The following is a 25381-nucleotide window of genomic DNA, read 5'->3' as shown; positions in this document are numbered from 1 at the left end:
TCATTTCGGTTCCCAAATGCCCAGGGAAGCACTGACTTTCCGTGAATCTGTGAGCAAAATGTTGATCAGTTTGCCACATTGGGTCATCCTGTCTTACTGAACTCACTCCCCAAGGTTGCCAGAGGGAGCTGACATGGATTCTTTGGGAGGTAAGAATAGAGGCTTTTGTCAACAGTGACCCTTTGCAGGGCCCTCCATTTCCTTTCCGGGGTTGCTTTTCTGCTCTCCTGCAGCACGTCCTGTCTGCCACTTACGCTGACCACTGCAGGAGCTACTGTTTTGAGTTCTTGTGTGTACCCAAAGTCTTAAGCTCCCAAGGGCAAGGCCATGCCTCACTTTTGCTATGACCCTCCCTCCTCCAAAATCCCCAGCCCCGTGTTTTGTACAGAGCTAAATACGTAGGAAACGCCCAGCAAATGTTTTTCTATTAATTGACTATTGGCTGTCCCATCAGTGCAGAGAGAAAGGCATACATGGAGGTATAAGTAGTCAAGGAGGGGGTCAAAAGGTTTACTCCAACCAAGGTGATTAGCACGCTGCTGGGTAGGGCCTTGCAGGAGCAATGTCAAGCGCGGGCTTTGACACAGTCTGTCTCTGTGGCAGCCAGGTGTTCCGGCTTCAGGTAGTGATCAGTGCTTAGGGGTGGGGTAAAAGAACTACAGCCTTGGCGAAAGCTTGGGAAGACCTAAGCGTAGAAAGCCCCCAGCTTGGCCCTATGGAGCAAGTGCTCTCACAATCGTTAATTTTTCCCAAGGAAGCAGGGCCAGAGAAAGCACTGAGGACCTCAGAAAAGATTGTTCTCATTCTGGCTCCTTGAACAGCGTCTCTGTGCCTTGGATCCGCACCGCTTGGGATTCACGGAGAAGAACACGAGCCTCTGTGAGCAGACAGACAGGAGGAATCCCCTGCCCTGCTTCAGGAGGAAGGTGCTGCCCGCAGGCACTGCGAGTCGCAGGAACGCCTAGGCCATGCATTCACCTCCAGTGGAGACACCCGCGTGTGGCTCTGCTTGTTAACGGGTGTAGACTTGTCCTCCTTGTCTTGAGTAATTTTTCAATGGGGCTGGAAGCACTAATGGGTAAATTCCTCTCTATCCCAGCCAGGGCTTCCAGGAGGCAGGCCCTTCGATCCACTGATATATAGAATATGTTCTTGTTTCCTATTAAATCACTAGCATTGACAGTTTTAAATTTAATTGTATATTTTATTACATACTTTCTTATATTGGTCTCTGATTATTTCGTCTAAGTCCCAAATTCGCCCCCAAAATTACAAGCTTCTTGGGGAACCATGCTCTATGCCGCTTTGCCACCTATCCATCTTCCCACATCCTGTACTGTACACAGTAAACATTACTCACGTGTAAATAATCTAGTGGCAATCCGTATTATGTAGTACTGCGCAGCAGTTAAAAACAATGAGGCACATGCACACATTCTGACAGAGAGAGATTTCCAATTCACGTTATTGTGTCAAAAAAAAAGCAATCAGCCACAGTATGAAAACCTTTATGTAGAAAGGACTAGAAGAAACAAGGGCTTTGTCCATATGTCTGTTTAGTTCCTTCCTCATATATATGTCTAGTCACAGCCATTGTTATGACTAGGGTAGTAGACCTCAGTAATTTCCTGTATTTTCCTTTTCAAAAGGAATTGTTAACATTAAACAAAGAACATGTGTAAGGCAGTTAGCATAGGACTCGCTACAATCATCACACATGTACAGCACAGAAATGGAGCAGGCAGCGTTGTTAGTGCTTTACATGAATTAATTAATTTCACCCTCCTAATAGTCCTATAAGAAACTTAGCACAGAGAGGTTAAGTAATTTGCCATAGGTTAGACAGCACAGCAAGGAAGTAGAAGACTCAGGATTCAAGCCCAAGCAGTCTACCTCCAGAGCCTGTATTCCGAACCACTGTGCTGAAGGTGTTCGATAAATGCACCCCCTTCCCCACCCCTTTCCTCCCTTCTCTGTGTTTCTACATCTTTCTTATGCTGCAATGAGGGCACTCAGGACACTGCATGAGAATTAGCTGAAAACAAAATCCCGTTCTCTACCCTAACCTCTGCTTCATCTATGGATTGGAAGGTTTGCAGTACCTATAAGGAGCTGCTGATGCCTTCTGGAAACTGTGTGCGGGCTGTTCCTGAGAGATCATGACATTTGCCGCGACCGTATTTAGTCATGCAACACACAGAGCCTTCCGCGGCAGGTGCCCCCTGAGGACAGTTTTAGCCCCAGCTGTGGATCATGTCAAGCAGAAGCACAGCTTAACAGATGAGGCTGATGACAGAGGTGTAAGGCATCCCACCTGACCGAAGGGAGGGAGTGGAGCCGACAACTTTTTGAAGAGTGTGGGCAGGCCTAAGGTTTCTAGGACTCTGATTCTTGGCTCCTCAAGCCCTGAGGCAGTAAGATTGATGCTGCCTGAAAGAGAATTAGGAGGCCCAGGCCCAGGTCCCCAGGGGCGCACTGGAGACTGCACCACGTTTACTGCTGTTTCAGATTAAATCAGCATGCCTCAAATTTGCCAGACTTATTGTCACAACGATATATATCCTCAGTTCACACATGGAATGTTTGTCCTCTGGCAGCCAAACGCACTTGGAACTGGCAGCGATGACCTCATACAGCAGGAAAGCTGAGCAGTTAGTCAGATGATGGACACGTTATTGAGATGGAGGAGTTGAGCATCACTTAATGAAAATATCTGGCCACTGCAGAACCGGCAGCTTCCCAACTTGGGGGCAGCTTAGGAACCATCACATCCAAAGTCCTTATTTTACAAATGTGGAGACTGAAGCTTTAAACAAGGCTAGATATCAGGTCTTCTGGCCGGAGAAAAAAAATGTAGTTCTTCTAATACAACACCCGGAGGAACAGCACTGTGGCTGCTCAGCCCTCCCTCTCCACGGCTCCAGGACCATCGGTGCTCAGCTACAGTCATTAACTCATCCCAGGGGACTGGTAACTTCCATTCCTCTTCCCCTTTAACAGTATTTTTTATCTTTCAATATCCTGTTTGCATTGTGTTTACTCACATGTAAAAGGAGAATTTTCCCCTCCCACCCTCTCTGCGGCTGCAGACTTCTCCCAACTGCAGTACCAGACGAATGGAGGGATGTAGGTTGAAGATGGGGATAAGGATCTTCACACATTGTTTGCATACCTGTGTCTAGGGATCTTAAGGTTTGGGTCCTCCAGGTGACTTTCAGGCTTTTCTCTTATGTAATTACGTGTATGAAGTGGAATTGTTTGACGATTTGCTTGTACTATTTTTTAATAATAAAAACCAGTCATTGCCTTACTGATGTCTCATCAAAACAAACCCCATCTTCCATGTGTCTAATGCTCTCTGCTTTTCAAAGCTACCACTTACTCTTCAAACAGTCCAGAAGGCGTTGTTCTGGGGACACGGATGTGTCTCTTCTGTGGGGACAAGTAGGACAGGACCTGGGAGACTGTCATCCTTCTCAAGCACCCTGAGGACAGGAAAGCGATGGCACGAATTACTCCCGGTGCCTCACTTCTCCCTTCTCTGGAGTAATGATGTTTACGCCTGATTGGCAGGTGAGTTCCAATGAGAGAGGCTTTGGACAAATGCAAATCCTTGCTCTTTCTTGGCAGGGTGAAGGGGTGGAGAAGGGGCATGAGGGTGGGAGGAGGAGTGTGGCCCAAGCCAGGATGCTTCTCATGGGGAGTCCGGAAAGAACTCCAGATCACTAGCTTTGATTAGATCCCTGTGCTAAAGAAACAGGCTCTAGGGGTAATCTTTTCTAATATTTCCATAGAGCTAGCTTATTTCCTAGTCTGGCCCCAAAAATATCTTTGACGACAACGTGGCTTTAGGGTTATAATTTAGCTGAGCACCACCATTCTCCAACATGGTGCTGGCATGGGCCTTCACCCCGCCACCCCCTAGAGGGCATGGCAGGGGGCAAAAGTGGACAGCCTGGGATGTGAATCCCGGTTGAACCCCTTACTAGCTGTGACATTCCGCAAATTAACTGCTCTGAACATTTTCTCACCTGTAAATTGGGGTTAATGATACCAACACAGTTACCCTGAAAAGTCAGAAAAAAAATACACGTAAGGTGCCTGCTTGATATAAAGTAAGCGCCCAGCCAGTGGTAGCTGTTATTATTAATTACATAAGGGAAGCCTAGGGGAAACGGCAGGAAACCAAGGACTCCCGGGCGAAGAAGGAACCGAAATAGCCCAGAGTGGGCTCCACCCACGCGGGAGCTGCCTGCCCGCCTCCCGCCGGGAGCCGGCCGCCGGTCCACGGGGCGCGCGGGCGAGCTGGGTGGGGAGGGGGCTGATCTGCCTTAGAAAAAGCAGACGCTTCCCCGGCCTCGGGCGGGGGGAGGGGCGAGAGGAGGGGGGAGGGGGCGAGAGGAGGGGGGAGGGGGCGAGAGGTGGGGGAAGGGGCCGGCGCGGAACAACAGCTCCAGGCTGGGGCCGCCCCCTGTGTGCCCTCTGCGCTCAGCCTCGCCGGCCTCCCCCAGGGTTTGGGCAGCGGCGGGCCACCTCAGAGGACGCGGGCTCCTCCTTACGAGAAGCTGTCACATGTCCACGAAGTCCCTGCCCGGGGACGCCCCGCCTCTGCTGCCCGAGGTTCGCCGGGCCGTTCGCAGCTTTCGGAGCATCGGTCCCGGGCTGCTCCGGGCTCCGGGCTCCGGCAACACGGGGAGCCTTTTTCGCCCTGCAGCGCCACTCGCCCCGGGGCCTGGCCGAGCCCCTCCCTCCCAGCCGGTCCCGGCCTCTGCGGGCGGCGACTCCGCAGGGCGGCGGCCCGTCGCAGCCTGCAGGCCCCGGCGGGGAGGGAAGGGCGGGCGGCATTTTTCAGTCCTCAGGAGAAGCGCCTGCGGGTTCGGAAGCTCCAGCCCTCGGGCCTAAAGCCCCGGCTGCCGCCCAGTTCACAAGCAGACAAAGGGAGCCGAGGAGCAGCGCCCGCCTGCCCCCGCCGCCGCCTGCACCTGGCTCTCGTCCCCTCTCGAATCCTCGCAGGAACCCTGCAGCGGGTGTATCGATATTCCAGTCCTGGCAATGAGGAAACCAAGGTTTGGAGAGAGTAGGAATTTTACAACTCCTGAGGTTCTGGTTTACAACGAAGCCCGAGTTTTTTGTAAGTGGCTGGGCTTCATACCTGGACGCCAAGTAGCGTCTAGACTCCCACCCCCACGGCTCCCCCTGTTTGCCTGGGCAGCACACAGCAGGGCGGCGAGCACTCCCTGGAGCTAAGTGAAAGGCCTGCAGGCCCTCTTAGCTGTGGGAGCAGTCGGCCTACTATTTAAGGAGAGACCATGCTGCTACTTCTCCGGGAATCTTGAGTTACCAGGTCCTCTTTCAGGTCTGAGATTAAATAGCACTTTCCTTGGCCCCACCAGCCTGCAGCTGGCTCCTGCAGCGCCCCCACATCCCTTATCTGGTAGCCCTTCTCACACCACCTATTGCAATCGCCTGCTTCCTTGTCTATCTCCCTCTGCAGATGGAGGGAGGCTCCTGAGTGCAGGGGTCACGTCTTGACTGTAACTGCAGCATTTAGCTGAAATGCCAAGGTCCAGCTCCCAGGATGCCAGCGTTCCCCAGGAACTCCACGGGGAAACCACCCAACTAGAGTTGGGAAGTTAAAAGTAAGGCAGAAAGGACACTGGAGACAACTGTAACAACCTGGCCTTTAATAATCATGACAATAATAATAACAATGGTATCATTTATTGAGTGCCTATTATCTAACAGGCATTGTTCTAAGCACTTCGGTTCGTGCTCCTCAAGCTTAAATGTGCTTTCGAATCACCTGGGCATCTTGCCAAGTAGCAGATTCCGATTCAGGACATCTGGGGTGGAGCCCGAGATACTGCATTTCTAACTATCTCCCAGATGATGGTCCGTGAATCATACTTCGTGTAGCCAGGCTTTGGGGTATTAACTTATTTCATCCTCTTAGAGCCCTGTGAGGTAGGTACCACTATTATTCCTATTGTACATACGAGGAAACTAAGAGATTAAGCATACATGATCTTAGGTCAAAGTAAATAAACTGCAGGGCAATGAGGGAGGGGAGAATGGGGTGAGCAGGGTACATTGAGAAGGAGAAACAAAATTCTAGGCCAAGGAAACTGTACTTCCTAAAGCCCAGCACACAGGAGCAGGGGACGGGCCACCTCGCGGCTGTTTCACCAGTTAGGCACAGGACTTAGCGCCACAAGCTTTACAAAGGCCCCAAATATTTGAGACCTGAAAAAAATTTACTGGCACTTAACATTTGAAAACTGACCATTTAAAGTAATCATTCCAAAAATTCAAATCTTTTCAAAATTTTTACATGAAAAAAGTTCATATTTAGTGAGTGATATGGGTATGTTTTAATACATTTTTAATACATTTGATAAAAAACGGAGTAGGGACCCCAAGCCTCGGGCCGACCAGGGCCAGGACAAGTTTCGATGTAGTCCTGAGGGCAGCTGGGGGCCACTGACAGAAGGAGAGCGGATTGGAGAGAGGCCAGGGGCAGGCCCCACAGCTAGAGACCAGACTGGCGTTGATCTTCTTCCAGGCGGCAGAACAATCTCTCCTCAGAGCCAGGATTAGCATAAAATGATAGCATTATACAACCCAATTATTCTTTGATTCCACCGGCCCCAATCTGACTCAGCATTCTAAACTTACTTAAGATTTGGGGACAAGAGTTTTGGCAACTCCTTTCTCAGAAGGCCAGTGATGTTACAGTCTAGGGGAGGTGTTTAAGAGCACGCGCCTTGAATCTAGCCTGAGTGCGAACCTCAGCTGTGCTCCCTGCGAGCTGTGTGACTTTGCGTAAGTGATGTAACTTCTCTGAGCCTCAGGTTCCTTGTCGGTAAAATGGGCATAATCCATTCTTCACAGAATTAAGTGAGAGAGTCTCTACACACAGCGCCTCCCCCAGAACAGGACTTACAAATAGATGGTAGCTGTTATGGCATTTGTGCCATTGTTCTCAGACCTAGCTGAGTCTTCCTTAGGAGGGAACTGAGGGTGGGGTAAATCACTTCATGTTTTCATCAGCCTCTGCGGTGGAAATTATTATCCCCATTTAGCAGAGAAAGAAACTGGGACTCAGGGGTCAGATAGCTCAGTGAACTAGGGGCAGACAGTGGGAAACCTGCAAGAGCTGGGATTTGCTCTGGCTTCTGTTTGTGCACGGTCCCCGCCGCCAACGGCTGCCGCTCGCACCACCCTCTGGCAGGGCCAAACCCTCTTCCCTTAGTCATGGCACGAATCAGTCGTAATGGCCAGTGGCACGCCACTGAACACGCTCCTCAGGCTCTTCCGACCTCCATTTCCCTTCTTCCTCAACTTTGCCTAACCTCCCCCCTACCTTGCCCCACGATTTGACAGCTCCTGGATTTCCCTTGTTAAAGAACTTGTCTCTTTGAGACTCAGACAGAAGCACCCTGTCTGGCCTGGGCTGCCTTCCAGGGTACCTCCCTTTAAAGGGAGTAGATAAGTAGGTCACATCAGGATGGTGGGGGAGGAGGCTGACTTCTCATGGGAGGAGGAAAGATACTGCAGATCACACGGAGAGTGGAAAACAGAACAACAGCCCTGGTCTCTGTCTCCGTCCCTCTCCGTCTCTTTCTCTCTCTGTGTCCCTCACTCACACGCAGTCTCACGGTGACAGCCCCCTGCTGGCTGCTGCTACTGTGAAGAGCATGTGGAGACAGCACAGGCACGCTGAACCCTTGGGGTTTGGGAACACCTGTGGAAACTGTATCGAGCAGAAAGCTTGTCTACCCTCTGCTCCCCTCCATCCCACCCTACCTCCTCTTCAAGCTACCCCCACAACTGCCAGGATGCATTTCTCTCCTGCATGGAGAGGAGAAAACTCCAGCTTTTACAGACGGTTTCGGGCTCTGTCCTGCTGACTGCTCCTCGAGGGCCAGAAAGCACAGAGCTCTGCAGCCTCGAGGCTCCCTGGGCCAGGAAGGCACTGGCTTCCCCGCGGTTGCCTGGAACAGCCCAGGATCTGGTTCACAGAGATTCTGTTGTGGCAATCGGGACGAATCACGGGCTCCACAAGATTTCTGTTCCTCATCCCCAGCCCGACCCTTTTGAAGGCAGTTCACAACAAGGGATGTGGATGGCATTAAATTAGCTAGACTGCTGTGAAAACCAGAGAGACAGAGACAGAGACAGGGTGTGGCATTAAGGGTTCAACACTGCCAACCCCACCCCGCCCTGCTGTCCCGAGGGCCTGAGCCCTGGCTGAATCATAACACTGGGCGGTCACACTTCTAGGAAACTGCAGCTGAGGAAGAAAGGTCCTGGCTGCAGGAATGACACCAGCCTGGCCGTGTACAGATTAGGACTGAAAATGTGTGTCCAGGCAGATGATGGGTCCCTGGTCTCTGTGCTAGGGGCACAAGGCAAGCACACAAAAACAAAGATCAAAGCCTGACCTCACCCGTGGAGGTAAACAACCCTGGTTCCCTGGATGGGGGTTGTGGAAACAGGGAGTTCACCTCTGGAGAGGCCGAGGGGTTTTCCATTCTCTCGGCGTGGAGACGGGCCAGCTTCCGGCTCCAAAGCTTGGTTTCAGGACACTGGTAGCCCTTCTGCAGAGACACTCCAGATGGCAGGATGCAACTCTCTCCCACCTGGCTGACGTTTCAGCACTGCCCCCTGCCCTCCTTGCTCCTATCCCCAAGGTCCTGGGCAGACTATTCGGGAATACTATGCCCTTGTGCTCTTTTTCCTCCACCCCTATAGAAGAGAAGCACCCCCTACCCGGGTGTCTGTGCCCAGGCGCGCTGTGGGGAAGTCCCACTCTTGCCTGCAGGTACTTTTCTCCCTTCCCTGAGAGGCAGGGCTGGGTGCCCTTCATCATGCTCAGTCTCCCTGGTGGAGTAGGCCTGTCCAACACACCTCTTTCCCAGGCTGCAGTAGGAATCCCAAACCTTCTCTCATCAGAGCGGGTGTAAATCCCCACAAGTATGTGGCAGGCAAGTAGTAGCAGAGACAGTGTGGTGGTGACTGTATGGAGATGAGAAGTGTACACCCGTGAGGCTTACATCTTCTGTGCTCTCAGAAAGTGACTGGCAGCTCCTCCTGCCTGGCATCTGCTCCAGCCTGTGCCCCTTGCTTTGCCAACATCCCTGCCTGATCCTGGGTGGGCTGCCTTACTCCAGGTCTGCTGCAAGTGCTACCCTTTGGCGTATCTAGGATTACCTGGGAGAAAGGAGGCCAGTCTTAGGGCCTCCATGCCCCCCCCGCCCCCCGCCCCAATCAATCAGCCGTGTCTCTAAGCTTCTGAAACTTTAGTGTGCATCAGAATTACTGAGGGATTGGTTAAGATGCAGTCCACAGGGTTTCTGACTCAGTAGGTCTGGAGTGGGGACTAAGAATTTGCATTTCTAACAAGTTCCCAAGTGAAAGTCTACTGCTGCTCCAGGGACTATATTTGAAAACCACTGAGTTAGAGTATACAAAGAAAACCGAGGTTTGAGTCCTAGCCCTGCCACTTTCCTCCTCTGTGATCCTGTACTTGACCTTTCTGAGCTTCATTTCCTCTTCCATTAAAGGTGGAGTAATGGCCACTGAGTGGTTGGGAAGATTACATTCCGTCATGTATTTGAAAGACCCTTTTACTGTGCATGGCAAATTTAATATATGAATTAGTCAACAAGTACAGTACCTACTGAATGGTTTGTCTGTTGTCCCTTGGATACTCTGTCCAGTGTCATGGCTGACTTTGGGCAGATCATATGCCAGGTTTCTAAGGCCCAACTAAACATCACACATCTCTTGACCTCAGTTTTCTCCTCTATAAAACAAGACCTTTGGTCTGCTAGACTAATGGCCCCTCCAGGTCCCATTTAGAAGTCCAATTCTGGGAGGGGGTTAGGTCTTGGGAGGCACAGCCACATTTTTTACTCCTTTCCCACCCCTTTCCAGGACTTCCACCTGACAGCCCAGGTGCTTCTTCAGAAAACACCAATCACCAGAGTCATTGGTCAGTTCGTCCCCGAGGAGAGTGACTTGGCCTTCGAGGTCCATTGTGATCTGGTCCCAACCCACCTTTATAATCGCATTTCACACTGTTTTTCTTCCATTTACCTTAGAGTCTAGACAAATTGGACTCCTCGTCCTTCCTCAAATATGCCCTGTGATTTGCAAACTCCAGCTTTTGTTCTCACCACTGGTATATCCTCCACTGGTCAGAGGCCTAGTCATCCTTCAAAAGTCCTTCCTGAAGTCCTGTTCTAATTTATTCATCCCCAGTTCACCCAGTGACTGCCTCCCCAAATCCTTCTGTCATCTGTCTGTCTAGCTAGCTATCATCTCTCTCTCTCTCTCTTCCTCTCTCTCTTTAATACAAGTGAGTTTTATATTTATCTTTAGGTAGTAGTAGGACATGTTACTGAAGTTGCCAGGTGTAAGATCTAACTAAACCAGGGATGCGACCACCTCACCCCCTCCTACTTGTGTCGGATATTGTCCCCCGAAGGGGCTATTCAGTAACTCAGTGGTCTACAGGTTTGTCCCTGGATTTCACATTTCTAAAGTCTGTTCATAGAGCATACTCAGAAGTGAAAAATAAGAGTTGAGATACTATGTAAAACTTTTAAAAAGTGGGACAACCACTTAAAATGAGGTGTCTACTTACACAAGATTAGTCAGCTGATTATTCTCCACGGTAATCAGAGACAGGGAATAAGTGTATCTGTGTGTATATATCTGCTATGGCTCATATTCACAAATCCACTTATTTGCATACAGGCACATCTGCTTCTCTAATTTTCTTTTTTAAACTACAGGGTTTTTTCCTATTCTAAATATAATATATGGGTTGGTAGAAAATGTGTAAAGGAAATAAAAAGCAAAGTCAAAAGTAAAGTAAAAGAAGAAAATAAATTCATGCATAACCCAGAAATAACCAGAATTAACATTTTGGTGTATTTCTTCTAAATACTTTTCCTGCACATATTTATTCCATATGATTTTAAAAGGAACTTGGGATAAAATGTTTACACACTTCTGTATCCTACTGTTTTGATTTATATGATTAGCATTTTGGTATTCCTTTAAATATTTTTCCTAAACATTGAAAAAAATTATTCCATGATATCCATTCAGAGATGTATCAAAATTTATTTAACCATCCTTTCATTATTGGACACTCTATTTTTTGCTATAAATGATATTTCAGTGAACATCCTTGCATATCTGAACACACGTCTAATTATTTTCTTAGGCTGATTCTAGAAGTGGGATTACTCAGTCTTTTTTTTTTTTTTTTTTAGGAAGATTAGCTTTGAGCTAACATCTGCCACCAATCCTCCTCTTTTTGCTAAGGAAGACTGGCCCTGAGCTAACATCCGTACCCATCTTCCTCTACTTGATACAAGCATGGCTTGACAAGTGGTGCGTAGGTCTGCACCTGGGAACTGAACTGGTGAACCCTGGGCCGCCAAAGTGGAACATGTGAACTTAACTGCTGCACCACCAGGCCGACCCCATACTGGGTCATTTTTAAGTCTCTTGATAGATACTACCAAATTGTTTTCTGAGACTTCCATTTGAAAATACTTTCAGAGTACTTTATCTACAAGCCTGTCTGCTATTCATAAGTAATCTTTACCTCCACTCCCATTGCATCCTGTCTCCTGCTGTACTTAACCCTTTCTGCATTGAATTTGCATTTGGCATGTACGAGTCTTAGTTCCCCTACTAGGAAACCGTCTTTGACCATCTTCATATCTCCCTCAACATCCCGCACAGGTGGACAGAAGGGGGCAGAGGACTGACTCTGTTTAGGGGACTCTGTAAGCAGAAGATGAGCTCCGTCTTGGGAAGGAGCAAGGAGAGGGCTTGAACTCCTTACTTAGGGGTGGGCTTGCAACACTGATTGAAGGGGAAGAAAGAGATCTTTCTCAACCCTTCCCACATCCTGACTCTGGGAGCTGAGGAAAGATCGAAACTAGACAAGTCTCGAGGCTGGAAGAAGAGCAGCCTTAGCTCCCTGGCGGAGCTTCCACAAAGGGCAGGGAGAAAGACAGAGGCTTGGAGGCTACAGCCTCAGGTTGTAGAAAGAGAGTGGCACAGTTCCAGTCATTCACCTGGTAAAGGCAACTTGCTTTGAGTACTGTGCATCGCTGTGAAAACAGCTGTACCACCCGTTTTACAATTGTACCACTACCAGCCATCCCAGTCTCCTAGCTTTTGACCTAGGGAAACAGATACAACATTGATTATAGAGGCTTAAATTAATGATTTGTTAGACTGGAATTTCCCAAACTTCACTTGTACCTTGTTCATGATTTCAGTGTTTTAGTGAAAAGAAAGCAGCAATATGCACAGACACACACACCTACGGTTCACATCATCCAAACGAGCCACAGTTCTGAACAGTTGAGACAGATACAATTATTAAAACATTGCGAATGTGCCCATGTCAAGGTTACATGTGGTGTTAAAACACACTGTGCCGCTTACTGTAGCCTCATCCTAACCAATAAAAATGTTAAAATCACAGGTTTGAAGGATTAGTTACATTTTTTGTGATACACACTAAAACTGTACAGATAGCGATTACAATAAAAACTTAGTAGTACCTTTACTACCCATTGGTGGTAATTATACCACATTTTTTAAAAAACACTGTTTTAACTAAATAGTTCCTTTATATTATAGTTAATGGTGTATATTTCTTCCACTTAATTCTAAGCTTTCTAAGGTCAGGTACCATAGCTTATTTGGTGCTTAGTGCAGTGTTGAAGCTCAGTAAATGTTTGTTCTTCGTTTGGTTTGGTTTGTTTTGGTGATGGAGTAGTGATCAATAGGAGTTACTCTACGTGCTTAACATAAATGAAGTCTCAAAGATCATGATTATGAAGAGGAGAGCAATGTTTATATGGTAAAGAACATTCCCCTGGTTTAAGTACTGTGCCATCATTATTTGGGATTGGGCTTTAAGGTGTTCAGAATGGAAAACAGTAAATCATTCACATACTTTCTAGCAGTACTTTCTGGGTAAATAACACATTTGCAAGTTTAAGAATTAGTCTTGGGGCTATAAAACAGAGTAACATCAATTTAGCTCATGTAGAAATTCAACCCAGTATAATGATCTCATGAACTAAGATAACTTTTCCATACCTAGCAAGCATTGAGTAAAATATATAGTTATTGATCAGTAAGTATTAGTTGAATGAATGGATGAAATGGCTTAGCTGTAGTCAATCGATCTTTACCATTCTTTGGAAACCATCCAGAAAAAAAAAGGAAGAACTAATATAATATTACTCATATCATACCATCCCATACCATAATACTCATACCATAATATTCTAGGGTCTTTATATATGTCTTTCCTCTGGATTTCATGTGGTAGCTGCCACATGAGGAGAGGGTAAAAGCATGCTACTGGAGGACAAACCCCTCCACCTGTCCTTAACCAAAGCTCGCCTTCTTCATGGAAAACCACAATGACTTAGTTTCCAAAAAAAGATCCAAGACGTCATTTGATCTAGAGAGCCGGACGGGAAGTTGTGGAAACTAGTGGATAACCTTCTGATCGATCAAATAAATAAATGACCAAAAGAAGGTGTGAATAAGATACCAGAATAAAAGGGTATGTTAGGAGAGAGAGAGTGACTCTAATGAAGAAGTGAAGGGTACACTAACACTTCAGTTACCTGCTAGAGATAGACATTTGTCAAGACCTGGACAGTAATTTCCTCCTCCCAAGTCCTACCCACCTCTTTCTTTCTGAACCTTTCTTTCAAATGCAGGGTCCTTAGCCTGTAACTCAGGATTGTTTAACCCATTAGCACATGAGAAACTTGTTCTTCAGAGACTGAAAATGAGCAATATTGCTTCCTTCCTACTAAGGATCCAATGGAGGCAAGAACTAGATGAAGTAAAGAGAGAAAACACCCCAGGGTCAGAAGACCTGGGTTGGAACCTTGATTCTGTCCGAGTCTGGTTGAGGGACCTTATGCCTATTATTGATGCCCTCTAACTCACGGTGTCCTTAACTCATTCATTTAACAAATATTTTCTGAGCAACTGGATGCCAGTTGCTGGGTGCCAAGAACTGCCCTGGGCACTAGGGATCCGGTAATGAATGAAGCAGAGGAGGTCTTTCTCTAATGGAGTTTAGGTTCTAATGAGATGGATTAGATTAAATAAGTAATCAGTAAATAAACAATATAACTTCAGAGAGTGAGCAGTGCTATGGAAGAAATAAAACAAATGATAAAGACAAATTGGGAGGAGGTTTCCTCTACAGAGGGGAGAGGGAAGGTCTCCCTGAGGCAGTAACATTTGAGCCAAGAACCGAATGAACTAGGAGGAACCAGCCAAAGGAAAGAGCATTTCAGGCAGAGGAACCAGCAAGCCCTAAGCTGGGACTATGTTTGGGGCTGGATGAAAATTGAGGAGAGTGACACTGGTGTGCAGTTGTACTAGATCAATGATTTTGACACGGTACTCCGAGTAATCCTTGAACTTCCCTGGTGGTGTCTCAGGGGTGGAGGGGCCAAGGGTAGAGGCTCTCCAGTCTGCCACCACCCTCCCCAACACACACGCAGCAGCTCCTCTTTAGTCTGAAGCGTATGCTGGGGCCCTACTGAAGATTTTGTCATCAAGAATTCTTGGTCTCAAAAGTCCTTCTCCACTCTTTAATTGTCCGACTCTATGAAAATTTATCATACAACCTCTGTGACCCGTACAGAAGCACTGACTCGGCTCCACTCAATAGACAGAGTCAGGGAGCGCCCATTCCAGCAACATGACTCTCCTCTCACCAGAACATCCCATTCCCTTCCCCTCCAGTGGTGGACTGGAACCTCTGATGCCCTCCAAGCCTGCCCCAGATAGGGAGGCACACATGTGTCTGCCTCCTCCTAGTAGATTATACTGATTTCCTTTTCTTTTCCTGTCCGAATGAGAAACTCTATCCTACACAGGAGAGCTTTGAGGAGAGAGTTGAGGAATGGATCCAGTCTTTTCCAACCTGTAAAATGCAAGGATGGCCAGCTGCCTTTCTTCCTAACCCCAAAACTCATATCTTTCCTTGTCTCCAGACAACTGCCCAGCAACTCTCAAATAAGTCTCTACTGTCCTGGGGTTTGGGGTCAAGCACTGTGCTGAATGTGAAATCATCTTCTGGTAACAGGAATCTAATTAGCTCTTTGATTGATAAGAGGAAGCAGAGACCAAGAAGGACTTAAGCAATCTATTTCTCACGTATTTCAAAACAAGTGAAGAAGCAGAGAGGGCAACGGAGAGAAAGAGAAAATAAAGAGATAAAGCCTACGGAGCGTTTGGAGAAGGGAGATCAGTAAGAAAGAGAATAGGCTGAGGGAGAATATCAAGTGACTAAAAATATTAATCCTTTCTTCCCTGCACTCTGCCTCTGCTCCCCAACTCCACTCTTCTCTCTCCCAGAGAGAACTTACCTGGAGGTTGATGATTTCTCTTTCTGATTCCATCTTCTGCTGCTCTCAAGCGCCTTCACACTCACCGGGTGCCGGTAACAGACTGCGTGGGCTATTCCAGGCTTTCCTGTCTGAGTCTCTGCTGCTTTCTTTGGGTGGGAGAGAGCACACAGCTGGCAGGACAGACCTACTATTCATCCATCTCATGTGGGATGCCTGTCTTGACCTCAGCCCCTGGGGGAAGTGTAGACAACCATACACGTGCAAGTGTGTTTGTGGGGGGGGGGGGGGGTGCACATCGGTAGGTGACCTTTTGAGTTGGTAGTGACAGCATCGTTTTCTCCAGTGGCTCAAATACCCCTCCAGTCCCAGAGGAGCCATCTGAGGTCACTCAGCCTGCTTTGAGCTAGTAACTTTACTACTGGCATAGAAACCCTGCGGATTTGTCAAGGAACTTGAAAAACAGCCTGAGGATGCTGTCTGATTTCACACTGGTGGACCTGAGTAGGGTCCCCAGTGACCAAGGCGGTGGGTGACCTCCAGCATGTTCCAAGACTTAGGGACTTCTGTTGTTCTTTCTCTTGTTCCCTCTATCCCTAAAGGTTAAAAAAAAAAAAAAAGTACTTTATCTAATAGGCCCCAAAGCATAGCCTTATTCTACAAAGTGAGTAAACAGTACACTTTTATTGACAGGTTGTTTGGTGCCCACATTTTCTCCCTTGATTAGCCAGAAAGAGAGCAGGAAAAAGTGATACTTTCAAATTCTGTTTATGCAAGTAGTTGCATTTTTCCTACTTTTAAAATAAAGCTACCAGGAGTGAGTCTTTTTTTGGAAAGCTTTTCTCTTGTTTACCTAGAGTCTAAAACTTTCCTGGCCTGTTCCTGAGGCTAGTTTTAGACATCAGCTTGTGGGTGTGTCTGTGAGTGTGCATGAAGGGGGCGAGGTTACAGGGGAGTAACCCAGTTCAGAGTTTAAAGAGCAGGGAGAAGAGTAGCAACGTCACAAATTTACTCTTACCACTCTCAAACGTGCAAAACAAAGGCGGGGGATTTCTTTATTTCTGTTAAATGATCTAAAAAGTCTATGTAAGTCCCACCCTCCTGGACAAGTGGTAAGAAGGAGGGTGGGACAATGGGATGAGGATTATATTTCAGTCTAATCTAAATAAGCATAGTTGGATTTAATTTAAATGGTAAACAGTTCGGTTTAGATAGAATGCCCAGTCTTTTGGATTTCTACCCTTCTCCCACAAAGATGGCATCTAGGTGCCTGGGAGAGGGATGTGATTATGTATGCTTGGTGGTGGAGGAGTAATGGCTCTTGTATGTACCCTGTGGGCTTTCTATCTCTGCTAGTTTTTGCTATGGAGCTGCTGGGCTGGGCTGGGCTGCCTCCGGAATTGACGACTGTTGAGGAGAGACTGGGCCTGTTCTTTGGCCCATGCTGGCACTGGTGGCTGATGTCTGTGGCCAGGATAACTCATGGCCCACTCTCTCTCTGTCCTTAAGGACCCAGTGGGCTCCCTTTTTGACTCTGCCCTATCTTGGCTCTCATGGTAACGTGGACTATCCTGAAACCTGCTGTGACTCATGTAAGCTTCCATCCCAGTGGTTACCAGCTCAGTGTCCACCCTCTAAAATAATCCCCTCTGGAACTCTCCTACCAGACACTCAGCTAATGCTCCTGTCCCGCCTTGGGTACCCGGGAACTGCTAACAATCCTGGAGGAAGGTGAGCTCAGCCCCACTTCTGGAAATAGTTTGCTTCGATGTGACTGCTCCAGGTTGGTGCAGGGACAGCCTTTGAGGTGATCTCTTTCTAGACTCCAAAACAGGAGAGGGATGTCGAGCTCACTCTCTTCTCAGCGTTTTTTCCAAATTCTACCAGTCATATCCATCACTCCCTTCCCTCATAACTATGGCATTATTCTAAGCACTTTAACACACACTCACTTACTTAGTTCTCATAACAATTCTGCAAGGGAGGTAATATTATTACCACTGTTTTACAGATAGGAACCAGAAGCACAACTTCACGTTGCCCAGGCAATCCCCTGACTCCAAATCCATGCTTTTTTTTTTTTTGAGGAAGCTTAGCCCTGCTGCCAATCCTCCTCTTTTTGCTGAGGAAGACTGGCCCTGACCTAACATCCGTGCCCATCTTCCTCTACTTTATATGTGGGACGCCTGCCACAGCATGGCTTGCCAAGCGGTGTGTAGGTCTGCACCTGGGATCTGAACCAGAGAACCCTGGGCTGCTGGAGCAGAACGTGCACACGTAACCGCTGTGCCACCAGGCTGCTCCCAGAGTCCATGCTCTTATCCATGACTTTGGCTCAGAGAGGAAAGACTGAGACACATGTCTGAATGCCTCCTTTCTCTTTCTCTGCTTTGCTTCTTCCGTAGTCCCCAGAATCTAGGATGATAAAATGTGTGCTATGTCTTTCTTCTCCTCCTACTTGGTTAGGACGTCCCTTGTGTGGAACTCTATGATAATAATTCAGAGAGGAAATAAAGAAACTTAGAAAATCCCCATTCTCAACAGAACCTGACTATCAAAAATATCATCTTGCTGGAAAACCTTATTCTGGATGTCAGAAGCGAAATATCAACTCTTTCTTTCTCTTTGCATTCCTGCTGTGACGGTCCTGACCATCCTTTAGAACATATGCATGCAACTGGCTTAATAGAGGGGAAATCAGAACAAGAAAATGCAAAAGAGAAAAGCACCTGAATATATTTTTAAAACTTTTTTCTATTAACAAGTACATTGGTTTTAAAAGGAAACAGCTATAATTGGCTATAATAATGGTTTTGGTTTGGCAAGATCTGTCTGGATTTGGACCTTTCCCCCACCTCATAAGCATCATTTGGAAATAAATAGCAAGCAGGATTTGGAAAGTGGTTTGTCTACTGTGACTTTGGACCAGGGGTCTGCAAACTTTTTCTATAAAGGGCCAGAGAGCAAATATTTTTTAGCCTTGTAAGTCATATGGTTGCTGTAGCAACTACTCAACTCTTATTGTGGCGGGAAAGCAGCCATAGACAATATGTAAACAAATGAGTGTGGCTGTGTTCCAATAAAACTTTATTTACAAAAACAGACAGTGGACCAGATTTGGCCCCAGAGATCATAGTCTGCTGACTTCTGTTCTAGAATATAAGCAGAAAGAGAATCTGGAGTTCTAATTATCACAAGCATGTCCAATCATCCAGACCACGTCTTTCAGGTCTAATTCCCACTTGAGAGGTACCAGCTGAGCCCCTACTGCAAGGCTAATATGTTAAACACTATGGAGATAAGAAAAATCACAAGACAGGCCCTTGTGACACGAGTGCATGGAAAGTTAAGCTATAGACAAGAGTGCTTCTGACATTTGGCTATGAGACTGAAACTCCACCTACAGGAAGGCTGTTCAGTCTGGAGCGGTAAGGTTTCTATTTCTTTTTACTGCTAGGGTGACTTTTGTAAGCCCAAGGGACATTTTCAGGGAAACTGCCCCTTGGGAAGTATTTGTTTAGAATATGCTTGAACTTAAGTAAACACTCAAGAGTGACTCAGAAAGTGTTCACAGAATAGGGGGGGCTTCAATGAGACCCTAGGAGTGCCTTGCTATGCAGGAGCAGCAAAGAGTTGTAGGGTACTGAAGAAGCCAGCAATAAGAAGACCCCTTAATGTGAGAAAAGTGAGAAAAGCCCTACGGTGAAAACCAGGTGACCTAGGTTTGTCTGCGTGAGCTGAGTCACTGTGTTTTCTTAGACAAGTTACTGAACTTCTCTGGGCCTTATATTCTCCTTTGTAAAAGTGAAGTTGTCAAAAAAGATGGTTCCTAAAACCCCTTCAGCTCTTAAATTCCGTTTCTAATGTGCGTTTATACTAAACACTTCTTGTGTAAGAGTGTAAGATCTCAGATCCAGGTCTGAATTTTATTATGTAGAAGTTAAGCATCCCTAATGGAATATGTATGTAATTAGAAAATTTTTAGGAAAAATTACCCCTGTCTGTTATCTCTGTTAGCGGAGACTAGGCAGGGCAGACATGACAAACAAGATACAGAAATGAGAATAAAGTGCTTACAAGCTCGTTTATGCTCATTTACATGTTAATTCAGCCACTTGCAAATTCGCTGCTCTGAGAATCCTAGGGCCAGGGTGGATGTGACGGGGGAACTTTTGGGGGTCTCTGGAGGGAGCTACCAGCGTGGGGACTGATGAGGAGCCCAGGTTGGCCGAATGGATAGTTAAGAATTAGATTGGGTGACTCTAGCACTATCCAATAGAGCTTTCCGCAGAGATGGAACTGTTAGAGAACATCTCCACCTTCACTGTTCAGTATAGCAGCCCATGTAGGTATTGAGCGCATAAAATGTGGCTAGTCTGACTGAGGATCTGATTTTTAAATTTTATCTAATTTTAATATATTCACATCTAAATAGCTAGTAGCTACTATATTGGACAGCGGAGCTCTAGACCAAAATTCAGTATATTCAGAACATTGCTTAGCAGTGGCCATCACATATTTAACACGCCCATCCTGGCCGCTCATCTCTTGGTAGATGTTCATTAGGCAGAAGCCTGATTTGACATAAATAGGAACTCAGACACACAGCTCTCGTGGGAATGCCCCGTGAGGCCCAGGGATGCTCTTGGTTGTGGTAAGTAAAATTTCCCTTGGTTCTTTTGCATTCAGGGTAGGGGGATTTCAGCTGTGACTCACTGCCCAATGAGTGATTCATAGTAGAGCCTCCTCACGTTGACATGGAACGCTTCTTACCTCTCACCTCTGTGAGGAAATTAGAAGGTGCCTGGCCCTCTCTTGGTACCTTAAGGGAGGGTCATCATTGATCTCTTCTTAGTAACAGGAGAGAGACCAGTGGTTTTCACACTTTTTAAAGTAAGGGAACCCTTTTCTTAAATGAAATCTTATGCAGAAGTTAATATAAAGCAGATTGAAGTGAAGCTGCTGGGATTCTGGGTCACATCCACTCCTGTCGCACCTGTCCCACCCTCTATTCCTCAAGCTGTCCCTTCAGACACCTCTTGGGAACCACTCAAATTCCGGGCAGGCGGCAAGGTTTATAAGCCTCCAAAGGCCTTTGGGTGTGTTAGGGCCGAGCAATCACAAAACACACAAAGTTGTGTGGAGTTTTTCAAGTCTTGAAATGATATTAAAAAAAAAAAAAGAATAGGAAGAAGATTTAAAAAGCACAGCCAAAATTATGGCCGCTGATCCTAGCAGCAGATGTGATGCTGGCCCACAGAGACTTTTTTGCAGACAAAGTGTTCCTTAGACAGTGAAGTCTGAGTGTCACGGTGCACCATTTCCCAAAGAGCACAAAGGGCTCAGGGTTGGGGCATGCGGAGGATGAAAGCCGGAAGGTGCATTGGGGAACGGGGTATAAAGGGTATGAAAACCACACACGACTCAAGACTGGTGGCAAGGGGCAGGAGCAGGAGGCCCAGACAGCATAGTCGCGGAATTCTGACTAGAGTGTGGAAATCAGAGCTCAGAGACTGAAAAAACCTTATGAGATGAAGGTACCAGTCCAACCTCTTCATCTTATAGATGACAGAGGCAGCTTAGTGCTGAAGGTGGAATTAGAGAATTAGAAGCTAAGTTTCCTGGTTACCCTTTTAAAGATTTTATTTTTTCCTTTTTCTCCCCAAAGCCCCCCAGTACATAGTTGTATATTCTTCGTTGTGGGTCCTTCTAGTTGTAGCATGTGGGATGCTGCCTCAGCGTGGTTTGATGAGCAGTGCCATGTCCGTGCCCAGGATTCGAACCAACGAAACACTGGGCCGCCTGCAGCAGAGCGCACGGACTTAACCACTCGGCCACGGGGCCAGCCCCCCCTGGTTACCCTTTTAATCACATGGATGTGTACATGTGAGAGTGTGTGTGTGTGTGTGTATGAGAAAACTAACATGGGAATAGTTGCTTATGGTTTCAAAGTACTCTGTACATATTTTATTTCATTTGACCCTCGCAATGACCCAGTTGCAATTTGCAGATGAGGAAATTAAAACCAAAGTGACCTGCTCAAGATCACACAGCCACCAGATGATGGAGTCAAGACTCAATTCAAGATTTCTTCTTTCTCTTTTCTCCACATGCCGTTACTTAACAGACACCCCAACCCCTGCCACACACACAGATCTAGCAGCGTGATCTACAATAGGATGTGACACACACACACCCCCTGTCTCATTATTGCTACCCCAGCAGCGGAACTGAATGGGTTGTTGCTGACAGTAACTCATTATCGCCAAAGGAGACAGACCTAGTTTTGACTCCTGGTCCTACTATTTACTAGTTGTGTGTGTGTGTTTAAAAATAGACTTTATTTTTTAGAGCAGTTTTAGGTTCACAGCAAAATTGAGCACACACTTCAGAGAGTTCCCCAATATACCCCCTGCTCCTGCACACTCGCAGCCTCCCCTATGATCCACATGGGGCACCAGAGTGGTACATTTGTCACAGTTGAGGAACCTACATTCACCCGTCATGATCACCCAAAGTCCACAGTGTAAATTAGAATTCACTTTTGGTGATGTACATTCTGTGGGTTTTGACTGGCTGTGTTTTTGAGCAAATTACTTTGCCTTCTTTCCCCCTGTAAAAATGGAGATCACGGTACCTAATTTATAAAGATCATTGTGAGAACTAAACTAAATAAGATCGTGGATGTAAAGCAAATTACCTGCCTAGCACAGAGTGAGAAGAAGTTAAATGGAGCTAGTGTTAAATTTCATATGGTATTATCAGTATAAGCCTGGCTGTTTAATCCTCCTGAGTCTTTCTCTTGTTCTCCTGTAGTCTGGGCCTAGATAATTCTGTCAGCTCTGGAGGTTCCTTACAGATATTCGTCTACAAAGATTTACTCTTCTGCTGGGAGGAACTTAAATGGTAAGTTTGGTTCGAGGAGGAGAAAGGGTTAGGGTGAAGCAGGACGAGACGCATGGATGGTCACAGAACTCTGAAGGTGGGCGGCAGGACACAAAAGGTCTGATCTGGACTACTTGCCAAGAGAAAGAGAAGGGGAAGAGAAAGTGCAGAAAGGAAAAATCACAGTGTGGGGGTGAGCTGCTGCATGACTACCCTAAGTGTGAAACACCGAGACCTTTTCAGTGGGAGTCGGTCACAGGAGGCCTTCAGTACTGCAGACTGTGGAGTATGCAAACCGAACCACGCTGCGCATTCATATCCCTCTCCTTCACACCATGTAACTTTACACACCTTCAGAGAGGGCAGCTGGGGTAAATGAAAAGGACCAAAACTCCAGCATCTCTCAATTTTTCTTTGTAAACAGCCCCACTGAAAAGATTTTGTGGTGACTGCTCTCGGTTGCTCCTCTGACAACAAATCCTGCCCTGCTGTTCTGACAGCATTTAGAGTCTGCACAACAGTATTGACATCACCACGTCATATACACCTGGTCTGTAAGTTCTTTGAGAACAGGGATGCTGGCGTCTACTTCTGAACCTTGCATAGCAGTCAACCCATGCAGATGAGCACAGAGTGAGGGAGCCTGGGCTTCTGAGGACGGCTTCTTCTGCCTAGCATAGCCCTGGGGTTCCCAAACCAAGTCAGATGCCCGAAGAGATTCTTGTTAGAGAAACTGTGGGTAGCTCAGACCCAAGCGAGTGGGGTGCAGATCTGGAAGGGTTTCCTGAGTACTTGTCATAATGTGACATCAATTGTTCTGTGATTTTAGGTGAGTCATTTCCTATCTGTTACTTTGGTTTCACTCATCTGCAAAACAGGGAAAACAATTTTATAAAGGAACATGTATTCACTTTTTTTTTTCCCCTGATTACAAAAGTAATGTATGTTCTTTCTGGAAAATGTAGAATATGCAGAAGAATAAGGGGTAAAATAAAAATCACCCGTGAAACCACCCAGAGATAAGCCTTGCTAACATTTCGGTTGACTGCTTCTCAATCTTTGCCCGCTGTGTGTGTGTGTGTTCTCAGAACCAGCCACACTATCTGCAAGGCCTAGTGCAAAATGAAAATGTGGAGCTCCTTGTTCAAAAATTATTACGAATTTTGACACGGCAACAGCAGATCATTAAACCAAGTACAGAGCCCTTCCACGTACCAGGCCCTGTGCGACCGCGGAGTCCTGTGTCCGTGAAGCTGGCTCTTTGTATTCCCTCCTCAGAGTAATAATAAAATAATTTATTGAGTGCTTTCTGTGTGGTTAGTGTTTTACTTAAATTTGTTCTAATTTAATTTAATTTCTCTAAAATAAATGTAATTCTTTCCCCACCCCCTCCATTTTGCAGATAAGACAACTGGGGATCAGAGAGTTGATACAGCTAGTAAGTCGCAGAGACCACATTCACACCTTAGTCCTTCTGATTGCAAGTCTATGCTTTCTTCAACTATGGCACACTTCCTCTCACACTAACTTATAAATCAGTAAAACAATTTTAATAAAATTGAGATTATACTATATATAAAATCTTATATTGCATTCTTCTCCATTTTATATCACGAGTGCTTTTTGCACTACGTGTCTTAGTCTGTTCGGACTTCTATAAGAAAATACTACAGACTGGGCAGCTTATGAACAACAGAAATTTATCGCTCACAGTTCTGGAGGCTGGAAGTCCGTGAGCAGGGTGCCAGCACGGTTGCAGGAGGGCCTTCCTCTGGGTCACAGACTCCTCTCTATAGCCTCACGTGGTAGAAGGGGCTGGAGAGCTTTGAAGGGCTCCCTCCTGATGAGCTGTTCACCTCTCAAAGGCCCCACCTACTAACTCCATCACCTTTGGGGGTTAGGGCTTTGACATACGAATTCAGTAGGGGACACAAACATTTAGACCATAGACTATGTCATTAAATATAGAAGAAAAATAGTGGCTATTTGTGAGAAATAGTGAAGTTCCAGAAGACAAAGCATTGAGAGTAAGTCCATTGCAAGAGAATATTAAATACAAAGCACTGATGAGCCAGAGCAAGAAAAAGTGGCTAGTGGAGGCTTCACCATGTCCTCCATCTGATCAACAGGTCATCAACATCGCACTCTCCCTGCTCTGAATGTCCTCCACATTAAAGAAGATATATTTGCATACCCTCAATAGCCAAGGTTTTTGTCAAATTTTACTTTCCACAATTTGCAAAATGAAAGCAATAAGGTTTATTTTCCAACATAAATAATATTATATTGAATATAATTTTCAACCTCCCTCTTAGACACACACATGCACACGCACACACACTTGCTCAAATAGCCCTGTAGGAGGTACATACTCACTCTCTCCCCCTTTACGAAGCTACCTATGAAAAGAGTCAGTTCTGAAGCTAATATTAAAAATCTCACTATAGGGGGCCGGCCGGGTGGCACAGTGGTTAAGTTCGCACGTTCTGCTTCTCGGCAGCCTGGGGTTCGCCAGTTTGGATCCCAGGTGCAGACATGGCACCGCTTGGCAAAAGCCATGCTGTGGTAGGCGTCCCACATATAAAGTAGAGGAAGGTGGGCATGGATGTTAGCTCAGGGCCAGTCTTCCTCAGCAAAAAGAGGAGGATTGGTGGTAGTTAGCTCAGGGCTAATCTTCCTCAAAAAAAAAAACCCACAAAACCTCACTATATACCAGTCCAGACTCTTGGAAATTTATTTACTTTCCTTTAAGTCTCAGTAACCACATCTGTATCATAGAGCTCCTAAGAGCTACTTCAATAGCATAGAGAGGAAGGACCTAATAGGTAGGCCTTTCCCAAAGCTAGGGATTCCTAAACCAAGAGCCAGGTTTAAGTCACTGCAAATTAGAATTTCTCTGGGAACCTTAATTCCTCAATGAAAACGGCAGCCACATTTGTTGCCCCTGGGGTCAGGAACAGGGGGAGCAGTAAGGCCTGTCACACGCTTCCTTCCACGTCACAATTTATTTTTATTTTTGTATGTGAACTGCGCTTAAAAGGAAGACAGTGTACAGCTACATTTTAGGG

At 46.5% G+C, this 25381-nt stretch overlaps 1 protein-coding gene across 1 annotated transcript in view; it reads right to left on the bottom strand.

Moving 5' to 3' along the window:
- Window positions 1–15657, bottom strand: part of NINJ2 (ninjurin 2) — a 71792-nt gene extending 56135 nt beyond the window's left edge. The window contains exon 1 of the mRNA XM_070620477.1: window positions 15450–15657. Coding sequence (XP_070476578.1) covers window positions 15450–15482 — 33 coding nt within the window. The 5' untranslated portion in view covers window positions 15483–15657. The remainder of the gene's footprint in view (window positions 1–15449) is intronic.
- Window positions 15658–25381: the final 9724 nt, after the last annotated feature.

This window comes from Equus przewalskii, chromosome 5 (assembly GCF_037783145.1).
Source record: "Equus przewalskii isolate Varuska chromosome 5, EquPr2, whole genome shotgun sequence".
Lineage (NCBI taxonomy): Eukaryota > Metazoa > Chordata > Mammalia > Perissodactyla > Equidae > Equus > Equus przewalskii.
Note: the sequence above shows the minus strand (reverse complement) of the source record. Positions and strands in the feature narration are given on the sequence as shown.